We start from the raw sequence: 12,970 nt of genomic DNA, 5'->3' as shown, positions 1-12,970 counted from the left end.
CTTTTAGATTATCCAAGGGTTCAGAACAGCAAGGAAAATCCCAGTTTTAATGTAAAGAACAAACTGAAGAGTGTCACCTTACATTTACCTATTGATGTATAATTATCACAGATCTTGTACCCAAGCAATGCTTTCACTTAAAGCTGCTAATCAGAGTTGTCTTTATTTAAATTACAAACTGTAACCCGATGCCACTTTGAATCAGTTGGAAGTTCTTAAAGGTACAAAAGGTAATGGAACATTAAAAAGTTTAATTAATTGCATATATTTGTTCTTGCATTAATTGTGCTTCTTTAAGGAGCAATGGTATCTGCCTGCAGTAAGCTTAGCACTTTAAAATGCTATAATTAAGTTGGCATTACTGCAAATAGATAATAGTTAGATTTATATTTTAAATAGACAATTATATAAATATTTGAAGCACCAAGGACTGTGGATCCAGCACAAACAGGTGCTGGTGTGAGAGTAAATAGCTGAAAATGTGTTGCTGGAAAAGCGCAGCAGGTCAGGCAGCATCCAAGGAGCAGGAGAATCGACGTTTCGGGCATGACCCCTTCTTCAGGAATGAGAGTAAATAGCAAACCAAAATCAGGGTTTGCTATGCCTAATGTAGGAAGCACTCAATGTGAAAAGTGTTTCTGAGTTACAATCCATCTTACAAAATTCCTTCAATTATTTCTGACAAGCTCTAAAGTGTGACCTGAGGTCCCAATGTTGGACTGGGGTGAACAAAGTTAAAAATCACACAACGCCAGGTTACCATCCAACAGGCTTGTTTGGAAGCACGAGCTTTCGAAGTGCTGCTTCATCAGGTGTTTGTGCTCTAAATTAGCTCTAAAGTAGGAATATCACCTTAATGGTACAGCATAACAATACAGAAGCTCTAACAAAATGTGCTGTGGAACAAGGATTGCTTTTATGAAAGAGCATTATCCTGTATTTAACTGTTGTGTCTTCCTGATTTACAAGGGCTCCTTTCTGGCAATAACAAAGCACAAAAAATTAAAATAGTTATATATCTCAATTGTGCAAAATTAGAGAACAGTGCAAAATTATATGAGTGACATCATTTCTTTGGTTAATGCTTTTTGTTTAAAAAAAAGTGTTCCTGTAAGTGATTTTTGACATCTCTTTGTGACTTGAACATAAACAACATGAATAACTATGACTCTAAGATAACTAATCACAGTGTACATTCTGTTAGGTATTGGATACAGCATCTTGTTCTGTGTATTTCTCAGAATGTATTGAGGTAATAGTCAAGTTCAGCCAATTACTTGGAAAGAATTCTTCTGTCATGATGCAACACTCTATTGATCTTGGCTTCTCTCTGCAGTGCCAACAAAGGTCAGCTATTAATTTCTAACAATGAAGACTTGCCACAGCTTCTAAATTCCACCGTTTCTGCACTGAAACAGGTCACTGTCAAACTTGAGTTTTAATTATTTTCACTTTTGTAGTCTTTCCTTGCATATCAGTAACTTGTCCCTAATTGTCACTTTTTTTGTTCTGAGACTGGCAATACTCGCTATTGGAATTGTGGGTTCAATCTTCAATCTGCCACTTTGTGATAGTTATGGGATACCTCTTGCACAATGAGTATACACCTGTTATAATTATTATTATCATTATTATTAAGTAGTAACTCATGTATCTTTAAATGGAATGTTATGCATATATATTCAGCTTAATGTTTTCAATTTATCTTATTACTTAGATGTGAGAACAACAGCAGATGCTTTTGGAGGCATTCCGCAACCACCCCCATATGGTTTGCACCCACCACCTTACTCTGCGGTATGCATCAAACATCTATTTCTACTGTATCAATCTTATTATAATACTTTGAAGCAATAAAAAGGAAATCCAGCTTATTTTTTTCCTTTGCAGAACCATTGATAGCAACTAAAACATTAAAAATGTGCTTTCATAAAAATAAGGATGCAACTTTTCAGATTCCACTAATCCTGTTAATTAATTCAGGATGTAACTCTCTTGGGGATTTCCATTCAATTTCAATCTAATATTTAAGATGTATAATTATGCAGTAAATTATTTTATATTCTCTCATTTGTACGTAGATGAGCTTCCAGAATTTATTTTTTAGGTGAAATCATGTAAGGGTAGTAAAATAATCTCCAGTGTGTTCCATGCATTCTTCTAATCCTAGCTGCATGTGTAAGGACATAGCTGTAACTGTAACCATTCCAACGACATTGATAAATAACTTGGCAAAATAAAGACTCACCTTATTAACATGAATATTCAGATCACTAATAAATTAGTCAATGCCTTTTGTGTTGGAGGTATAACTTTCCTTTCAGTATCTCTGACTCAGATTGGTAAATGTGATGCAGAAATACCATCATTTCTGGGTCTTCAGCAATCCACTTGGTATCAGTAAAAAACTACTGGAGGCTGATCAAACAAAAAAAAGAAAAAAAATTGAGCATTAGATATTAGCGGCTTCACCAGATGTGGTTTTGGCAGGTTGGCATGTAACATAGGGCAGGAGGCTTACACAGCACCTATGACCTAACTCTGATAAGGTGGAGATGGGCAAACAAAACCTGAAGTCAGCAAATAAATAACTAAGGGCCAAAGAAACTTGTTAAAAGCTCAATTAACTAATTAGCATTACACAGCTCCTCCCATAACACGGTCTGCTAAACAAAGCTTTACAAAGTGACATGAAGAAATGTGAAAATGCTGTATTCTTTGACACACAGCAGCCCCCTACCTGCAGACTATGATTTACACCCCAACACCTTACAATTGAGCTTCTGATGCTGCTGTGACTACTTGAGCATCTTTCCCAGTGGGCAACAGAAGTCTGACTCTGCAGCACATCAGCTCATGCGCTGCTAATTATGGCTACGGGACACCGGCTTCATTCCAGTCACTGCCAACCTTCCTTCTGGTTGTGGGGTGGGGGCGGGGAGGCCTGTCCTTCTCTTCCTCCTCCCCACCCCCAAAAACCCCATTCTTGTTGTATCTTACCCTGAACATGAGTGTTTTGTGAAGTTGGAAGAAACATCAGTTCTCTTCCTGTGTTTGTAAAATTCCTGCAGGCTATGTGCCAGAAAACCCATGCCCCCATGTGACCTGGTCCTTACCCTGTTCATGAAGTAGGAACAGATCCAAGCAGAGTCCAGAACTGGCAGGTTAAAAGGCCCATCTCTATTCTAAAGAAAAACTCTTGAGTCTGATAGTAATTACAGCTTTTCCGTTAAAACTGCATCTTCTGAACACTTTAAAACAAAACTCTTGCCTACACCTCTTCTGCTCCCCCAGGCCAGCCTCACCCCTTCGTAAACCTCATCAGCCACATCATAACAGCTAAAAACGATTGACTATACCAGAGACCCCCAAGCAAACAACTAAACTCCCCGCGTAACTTTATAAACAATAGAAAAAACAATAGTTAAGCACTTGGATTGTAACAAAGAGCACATATAGCTCCCAGAGTAAACATACAGATTTATGAATTAGCACAATTGTGGATATCTAGGCTGAATACCTAAAAGCAATGGGAAATTATGGAACACTTACATTTGGGTCTGAATTACGCTGGCCACCTATGGACAGGAAACACAGACATGGTTCTGTAAATAAATGAGCCATGCCTTTGGCAATATACCCACTGCCAATCCATCTACTCCCTTTACAATTCTGGGAAAGTGTTTCCACCTGCCACTGGCACAATTGAGGCCCTGAGGTGGCACTTTGAGAGAGGTCCTGCAAGTTTACCCCCGAGGGTGGTTGCTGAGTGAAAGTGGAGAATGCCTCTTTCCAGAGCTCCTGTGTCAATTGGAATTCCCAATCCCACAGTTTTCCCCTCTCTACCCTGCCAGCCTGGCTTCAGTACAAACTCAGACTTGAACATATGTTTGTATCCATCGCTAAAAGTAATCTCTTCAGCATAGTTGCAGGACTGGCGGGGCCACGACTCTTCCCTAGCACTGTTAGTCATCCGCTGGTTGGCAAGTCTGAGATCCAGGTCATTGTCTTCAAGATGGATAGAACTCCTGCCTCCTGCCTCATACTAATTAAAGTCCATCATCCAAAAATAATAAAGCAGTGTGAACCATTTAGGTGGAAATTGGCTTGCCCCTGAAATTTATTCAGAGATCAGGGAGACATCCTTAGTGTAGCATCTAGCCCTTGATTATAATACTACCTACCCTTTCAACAGATAAAAATGTATTCTACCTTGTTATCAATGAGATTAAAACATCCCTTGACTCATCTGATGACTTCTCAATTAAAATGTCAATCTTTTAATTTACCACTTTTTAATTTGCAGCTGCAGCAATCTGACACACACTATTCACCTCTTTCAATCACAGCACTGTCATGAAACAAATACAGAGAATGCCTGAGAAACTCAGCAACGTCTGTGGAGAAAGAAATAAAGCTAAGGTTTCTAGTCTAATATGACTCTTCTTTAGAACTGCAAGGAGTTGGAAAAAGGTGGTTTTTGCACTTTTGATGGGGCGAGAGGAACAACTGGTATGGAACCCCTGTGCAAAAGGTGTTGGTAATTGTGATGAAAGAGAAATAGAGATATAAAATGGGTGTAAATTAAGCTGCAAAAGGGAGAAAGTCCTCTTCGCCGAGAGGAAAATAAATAAGTCACAAATAAGACAAGCCCGTGGTTTGGTGGAGGACTGGTTCTGAAGTTGTGTAATTCAGTACTGAGTCTGTACACTGTAAAGTGCCTAAGTAGAAAATGAGCTGTTGTTTCTTGAGTTTGTTGTTGTGCTTCGTTGGACCATTGCGGCAGGTCCAGGACAGGAATGTTAACATAAGAGTAATGTGGTTTATTGAAATAGCAAGCACATGGGAGGTCATGGTGATTCCTCTAGAAAGCAAAGTGGTCACCCTGTCTATATTTGGCCTTGACAATGTAAAGGAGACCACACTGTGAGCAGCAGATACAGTAGACTAAATTGAAAGAAATCTAAGTGAAATGCTGCTTCACTTGGAAGGTGTGTTTGGGACGTTGGAGAGTGAGGCGAGAGGAGGTGAGCAGGTAAGTGTTGCACTTTCTGCAATTTCATGGGATAGGAGAGTGAGGAAGCACTAGGACTGATGGAGTGGATCAGAGTGTTATAAGAAATTGGTACCTGCAGAATGCTGACTGTGAATGGAACATTCACTGGGTAGCAGCCGCTAGAATGGAGGAGATTGCAAGGATGAATGCAGAGGAAAGTTGGGTGGAAAGTGAGGATGAAGGGAACCCTATCTTTGTTCTGGGAGGGACAAAATGTGAAGGCAGAAGTGTGAGAGAGAGGGTAAATATGGTAGGGGCCCTGCCAACCACAGTGGGGAGGAGGAATTCTTGTTTGAAGAGAAAAGAGATCATGTCAGAGGCCCCCTGGTGGCAGGTGGTGTCATCTGAGGAGATGTAATTTGCAGGAGCCTGTATTTGGGGTATAGTCAGATAACTGTGTGAATCCATCAGCATATAATGGATATTGGTGGGCAGTCTAACTTCAGAAATGCAAACAGAAGTCAAGAAAAGGGAGGGAGGAGTCAGAGATGGACCAGGTGAAGATGAGAGAAGGATGGAAGTTGAAAGCAAAATGGATGGATTTCTCCAATTCCATACAAGAGCAGGAAGTGGCACCATTGCCATCAGCTATGTATCAAAGTGAGTTGGAGGTGAGGCCAGAGTAGGACTGGAACAAGAAATGTTCTGCATAGCCCACAAAGAAATGGGCATATCTGGGATGCATATGGGGGCACATGGGCAGACTTTTGACTTGGAGAAAATGAGATGAATTAAAGGAGAAGTTGTTGAAATTGAGAACAATCTTTGCCAGGTGAAAGAGGATGGTGGTGGATGAAGACTGTTCAGCCTTCCTTTCAAGAGAGAAGCAGAGAGCCCTCAGACCATCCTGATGGGGAATGGCATGTATAGGAAGTGCACATCCATGAAGAAGAATTGCAGCTTGATTCAATGGTTGAATCGTAATCCGGGACATCGGAGAATGTGTCTGAGAATTGGCAGTCAGCATCAGCAAGTTTGATAACAAAGTCAAGGTAGAGAATGGAATGCTGCAAGTCCAGAGGGAAACTGGTTGGATTAGCTGAGGAGAGCAGAGAAATTAAAAAAGCCAATGTCACATCATTGAAGAGAATAATGAAAGAGATTACCATCATGACTTGCTTTATTGGACACATACAACTCAAGTTACAGTATCTTGCAATGAACTGTATAGGAGGTTGATGTCATCAAGGTTAATTATTTCCATGCACGACAAACAGGAAATTAATTTAATGTGATAAAGCAAGTAGTTTCCAATTATAGAAAATTTTGTTTATTTCATTCTTTGATTTCTTCTAGATTTCGTCCCCCAATCCCTCTGTACTTCAGACAAATGAAAACTATGCTCCCCCTGGATATCAACCCAACTACCCTGCATCTCCACCATACTCACCATATCCAACATACCCAACAGCACCACAACCCCCAAATGCTCATCCACAATATGCTGGCTATCAGAAGTCAGTTGCTGCATCATCTGTGGCTTTTGCTGCACAGAATACTGCTGCTGCAGCTGCTGCTCCAATGTTACCCTACTTTGTCAACCAGCAGCATCCTACTTCAGTTCGTGTCTTCAATACACAAAATACTGCATCAACATATGTTATCAACCAGCAGCAACATGGATCAACATATCTTGTCAACCAGCAGCAACATGGATCAACATATGTTATCAACCAGCAGCAAATTGCACCAACATTTGTTGTTAATCAGCAACATCCTGCACCTCCAGTGGTTCTGATTCAGTCTGGTAATGTTGCAAAAGGAAATTGTATAACCAGAAGTTATCCAACAGAAATGACCCATCAACAGTCTGCAAAAAATGTATCCAAAGCTTTAGCAAATATTGCCTTGTCTAATCTAGGACGTGCAATACGTTCTTCAACAAGAAATAAGGTATACAAAGTTGCATTGCATTTTTTTAAATATTTACTTGTCAGACGTTTCTTCATTTCAATCTTATGCTTCAAAAACACAATGTAAGTTCAAATTCATTGGCATTTTAAAAGGGTTTTTTAAAAACATTATTACCTATTTGGTTACTGCTTTGTTGTTGAAGATTCAGTCACATTTCGAGTCAGTGCTGTAGTGTTGTACAGCATGGAAATAGACCCTTTAGTCGAACTCATCCATCCTGACTAGATATCCTAAATTAATCCAGTCCCATTTGCCAGCATTTGGCCCATATCCCTTCAAGCCCTTCCTATTCATATACCCATCAAGATGCCTTTTAAATGTTGTAATTGTACCAGCCTCCTCCACTTCCTCTGGTAGAATAATGCATCAATTTAAAGTCTTAAGTTTCTTTACAGAGACAAATTTAAAAAGAGTCAAATAAGCAGATTTTGAGACGTATAAAAATATTGGATTACAGAGATGACTTTAAAGAGGGTCTTGATGAAAGAGGGAATAATGATAACACCCATGTTTATAGGAGGGAATTCCAGTGCATGGGATTGTACGGTCTAAAGCACAGTTAACAATAATTGAGTGGACAGAGGAAATATGTAGAAGAGGCCAGAGTCAGGAGAAATGGAGGCTAGAGGAGAGTGCACAGATGGGGGAGGATCTTCCATAAATATTAGACCATAAGACCATAAGACCTAGGAGTGGAAGTAAGGCCATTCGGCCTATCGAGTCCACTCCGCCATTCAATCATGGCTGAGGCGCATTTCAGCTCCACTTGCCAGCACTCTCCCCGTAGCCCTTAATTCCTCTAGACAACAAGAACCTATCAATCTCGGCCTTGAAGACATTTAGCGTCCCGGCTTCCACTGCACTCCATGGCAATGAATTCCACAGGCCCACCACTCTCTGGCTGAAGAAATGTCTCCGCATTTCCGTTCTGAAATGACCCCCTCTAATTCTAAGGCTGTGTCCACGGGTCCTAGTCTCCACGCCTAACAGAAACAATTTTCTAGCATCCACCTTTTCAAAGCCATGTATTATTTTGTACGTCTCTATTAGATCTCCCCTTAATCTTCTAAACTCCAACGAATACAATCCCAGTATCCTCAGCCGTTCCTCATATGCTAGACCTGTCATTCCAGGGATCATCCGTGTGAATCTCCGCTGGACACGTTCCAGTGCCAGTATGTCCTTCCTGAGGTGTGGGGACCAAAACTGGACACAGTACTCCAAATGGGGCCTAACCAGAGCTTTATAAAGTCTTAGTAGTACATCTCTGCTTTTATATTCCAACCCTCTTGAGATAAGAGACAACATTGCATTCGCTTTCTTAATCACAGACTCAACCTGCATGTTTACCTTTTAGAGAATCCTCGACTAGCACTCCCAGATCCCTTTGTGCTTTGGCTTTATTAAGTTTCTCACCATTTAGAAAGTAGTCCATGCTTTTATTCTTTTTGCCAAAGTGCAAGACCTCGCACTTGCTCACGTTAAATTCCATCAGCCATTTCCTGGACCACTCTCCCAACCTGTCTAGATCCTTCTGTAGCCTCCCCACTTCCTCAGTACTACCTGCCTGTCCACCTAACTTCGTATCATCGGCAAACTTCGCTAGAATGCCCCCGGTTCCCTCATCCAAATCATTAATATATAATGCGAACAGCTGTGGCCCCAGCACCGAACCCTGCGGGACACCGCTCGTCACCGGCTGCTATTCTGAAAAAGAACCTTTTATCCCAACTCTCTGCCTTCTGTTAGATAGCCAATCCTCAATCCATCCCAGCAGCTCACCTCGAACACCATGGGCCCTCACCTTGCTCAGCAGCCTCCCGTGTGGCACCTTATCAAAGGCCTTTTGAAAGTCCAGATAGACCACATCCACTGGGTTTCCCTGGTCTAACCTACTTGTTACCTCTTCAAAAAATTCCAACAGGTTTGTCAGGCATGACCTCCCTTTACTAAATCCAAATATTAATCCAATATCCAGCATGGGGAGACATCATGTGACATTGAATTGAAAGAAAATACAACCTAATAATAATTGTAACTCAAACATACTTGATAGTGGAAAGGAACCACCAATTCATAGAACCCATTCAAAATGTTTCAGTCTCAAATGATTAATAATTTTAAACCTAGTCTCATCTCTTCTGTACAGACCTCCCATTAGAGATTGCTAATCCTTTGACAATGACATTATTATTACAGCTGTTGGGGAAATAGCAACAAAAGCTGTATTGTAACGACCTGATATTCTTTTCTGGATTAGAGTGGTGTTGGAAAAGCACAGCAGGTCAGGCAGCATCCAAGGAGCAGGAAAATCGATGTTTCGGGCAAAAGCCCTTCATCAGGAATAGAGGCAGGGAGCCTTCAGGGTGGAGAGATAAATGGGGGTGGGGGCGCGGGGGGGGGGGGTGTTGGGGAGAAGGTAGCAAAGAGTACAATAGGTGAATGGGGGTGGGGATGAAAGTGATAGGTCAGAGAGGAGGGTGGAGTGGATAGGTGGAAAGGAAAATAGGCAGGTAGGACAGGTGTCCTGGGGACGGTGCTGAGCTGGAAGGTTGGAACAGGGTAAGGTAGGGGGAGGGGAAATGAGGAAACTGGTGAAGTCCACATTGATGCTCTGGGGTTGAAGTGTTCCGAGGTGGAAGATGAGGCGTTCTTCTTCCAAGCGTCGGGTAGTAAGGGAGCGGTGATGGAGGAGGCCCAGGACCTGCATGTCCTTGGCAGAGTGGAAGGGGGAGTTGATATGTTGGGCTACGGGGCGGTGGGGTTGATTGGTGCGGATGTCCCAAAGATGTTCCCTAAAGCGCTCTACTAGGAGGCGTCCAATCTCCCCAATGTTCTTTTCTTCCTAGCCCATGCCTGTCAATCAAAAGACTAGCAAAGTTTTTTTTAAATTCTTACTGACTGTTGCAGCCTGTTTTGTTTAAAGTGCAGAACATTTTAAACAAAACTTTGATTATGACAGTTACATAGACTGTCTATTCTAACCACCACCCCGAAGAGTATTTGCACCTACTCCATTAATTTGTGATTGCCAGATTGCAGAGTAAGGTTGCTGTCGCAAACAAAATGTGGTCTGTTGCTAAGTTTAGCTTTCCCACTTGTACGAATCATGCCTTATCTTCTCTCACTGACAAAAATTTAATCTGTTATAAATGGTATAGGTTTCCATAACTAGGCAAAAGTGAGGACTGCAGATGCTGGAGAATTAGAGTCAAGAGTGTGGTGCTGGAAAAGCACAGCAGATCAGGCTGCATCCAAGGAGCAGGAGAATCAATGTTTCAGGTATAAGCTCCTCATCAGGATTCTCCTGCTCCTCGGATGCTGCCTGACCTGCTGTGCTTCTCGGCACCACACTCTCCACTTTGATAACCAGGTCCTATAGGTCATTTTTTAAACTCTAGAACAATCCACTCCTTGATTTTGGATGAGCTAAAGTTCGCAGCACATTCCCTTCCTCATAGTTACTTCATAATGGAATAGGCAAGTTAGAAGTAACAGTAGATGGGCTGATATAGTAACAGAGATGGGTAATGTTATCAAGTCAGAATTATTGATGGTAAAGAGAAATTGGATTCAAAAGCATAGCATGTCCAAGACACTAAGTTATAAACAATCTGAGCTTTAAACAGCTGCAATCAATATTGTGGTTTTCGGATTTGAGTATGCACATGGAAGCAATCCTTGTGTGTGCAGGTGATATCACCAAGAGGCACCATGTGAATAGGGAGAGGAGGAGTTAAGGAAAAAGTCCTTGAGGGACTTCAGATGTATTAGGATGTGGATGTACATTTGAAAATTTCATTTCCGAAGGGCATCTCTGGATCTTGTTGCCTCCAGAATTGGAGTTTTCAAAGGAGAGGGGTAACCGTTCCTTTAAGCTTCTTGAGTAGCTTGTGATTGGGCAGGGAGAGCCGGAAGGTGATTTTCCTCAGCCAAAACCTGAACAGCCGGTGTGCACTAAAGAATAGCTGTTGGGCCCACTGCTTGGAGCTGTAAAATTTGTTTTTTTTTTGCCAACGAGTGGTTTAGTACTGTTGCAGTCGGCTCCCCATTTGATCAGTTTCTGGACACTGATGCTGCTCCTCTTCAAAAGTCCAGCTTCCTCTTTTGTGGAAGGCAGCTGCAAGCTCCTTCATACTGCCATCTGAGGTTTGATACTGCTGATCCAGCAGGTAGTTTCCACCTTCTGGCAAAACTAGGAGCCGCTAATTGAGCTCCAAGCTCACCTCTAGTCCAATGGAGGCATTAAGATTATTTTAAGATTGCTGGATTTCCCAAGCCCATTTGAAAATCCAAATCCAGGATGTCTAGTTTGACTCAGTGATAACCACCCACACATGTCAGCCATATGGTTGTGGTTTCAAGCTCTATGCCAGAGGAGTGTTCTTTCGAGATCACTCATGAATCCTGCGCATTCTCTACCATGGGCTTTCTTGCCCCTCTCTAACTAGGATTGTTTCCAGACTGCCTCCTGCAGCGTCAGTGTGGTAATGGTGTGGCAGGAACCATGTAACCCTGTTTTACTGTATGAGCAGTCATTTCCTGCAGACCTCCCAGATGTTTAATCAGACCTGAATATTAATAATAACTGAACATCTATGGATGTGTGTGTGCATAGACTGAATGCTCAGTAGGCAGTGACACTCAACATTGATCCTTTTGCACAGCACTAACATTTTGCACTGTAAATGGTAGAATATGAATTAGTCTGTGGTTTAAATTTCTTGCACTGAACATCTAATCTCACAGATGGCTAGGGCCTTTTTTGGGGGGGGGAATGGGTGAGGTATAAGTGAGTGGAAGTGCAGGTGTACAACAGGCTTGAAATTAAGCACATCCCTGTAGCAATGGTAAACAAATTGGCCACCTTGGGCTGCTCTCATTTACCAGTTAATAACTAACTGAGAGTAGAGAGAAGGTGATAACTCATTCTGTTGGGTGGTAAAAGATAAATAATGTAGGAAGTGGGGAATTAGCTACTAATGTCTTATGGTTTCCTGAATGGATAACTTTATCATGTTAACATTATGTCTCTGCCCTATTTCAGGAGAAGCAAGTAACTGTTACAACTGGAGGAAATCATGTGATCATATACAAGTGAATGAAAATGGAATTAACTGCAGCGTGTATATACAGCTCAACAAAGAATGTTGCCTTTGTACCATATGCAATATGCATAATTGTAAACTCCTGTACTTGTACTAATCAATAAATTCATAGCTTAAAATGCAAGATTTTCTTCAATTTAATCTAAAGTATAAAATATAAAAGATGTAAAATGTTTGAGATTAGTTTTGTACTGCTGTGTAATTTCTATCAAGAGATGTAAATTGTAGGACTGTTTTTGCTATAGATTACCTGAGGGACTACACTGTGCAGATAATTTGAATTATTCTAAAGGCATTTACCAGTTTTTCAAAATGCATGTGGACATCGATATCATAAAGCAGATTAAAATTCAAAATCTTCAATAAAAATATTGAATTGTTTTTATTACGAAGAAATAGAGACTTGTCTTAAACTACTCATAATAGGAGAATGCAATTTCAATTGCAACTCAGCAAAGTTTTGAGATAAAGCTATTTAAAGTAGAAAATAATGCAAAATACATGATGCAAGAGTATTTCAGTCATCAATGTTCTAACTAACCAGTACCTTCCGAGCACTGTTGTCTTTCAAAGAGTATTAAACTGTCATTGTTATATACTCATGGGAATGCAGCTAAATTTAGCAGCTCATGGAGGATTTGCCTCTGTCAATGACTTTAATATTTTTTGGACAGAAACAAAATACACCAAATGTTTAATCTTACTTGTTTTGAATCTAAAACCAGGAGGCAACACTGAACCAACTGTTCAGGAAATTTGCAAATAACAAAAGCTACTTTTTGATACAGCAAACAAGGCAATGCCTTCCTGCCCTCACATGTTCCCACATCATATTCCATCTGCCAAGATTTCGCTCACTTCCTTAACCTGTCTCTATCCCTCAGCAAACTCT

The 12,970-nt window shown here is 41.0% G+C and overlaps 1 protein-coding gene across 3 annotated transcripts in view; it reads left to right on the top strand.

Moving 5' to 3' along the window:
• The window catches only part of LOC140480243 (uncharacterized), a 38,765-nt gene extending 26,318 nt beyond the window's left edge, over positions 1–12,447 (top strand). For 2 of the 3 annotated variants that reach the window (XM_072574958.1, XM_072574959.1), the window contains exons 2-4: positions 1,718–1,797; positions 6,353–6,949; positions 12,018–12,447. In XM_072574958.1, the coding sequence (XP_072431059.1) occupies positions 1,718–1,797; positions 6,353–6,949; positions 12,018–12,071 (731 nt within the window). In that variant the 3' untranslated portion in view covers positions 12,072–12,447. Of the gene's footprint in view, positions 1–1,502; positions 1,600–1,717; positions 1,798–6,352; positions 6,950–12,017 lie in introns of those variants that run through there. The other variant, XM_072574960.1, reaches the window with a different exon arrangement.
• The last annotated feature ends 523 nt before the right edge of the window (positions 12,448–12,970 follow it).

Source organism: Chiloscyllium punctatum, chromosome 8 (assembly GCF_047496795.1).
Source record: "Chiloscyllium punctatum isolate Juve2018m chromosome 8, sChiPun1.3, whole genome shotgun sequence".
Taxonomy (NCBI): Eukaryota; Metazoa; Chordata; class Chondrichthyes; order Orectolobiformes; family Hemiscylliidae; genus Chiloscyllium; species Chiloscyllium punctatum.
The sequence above is the reverse complement of the archived record's forward strand: the minus strand, read 5'-3'. Positions and strand labels throughout refer to the sequence as shown.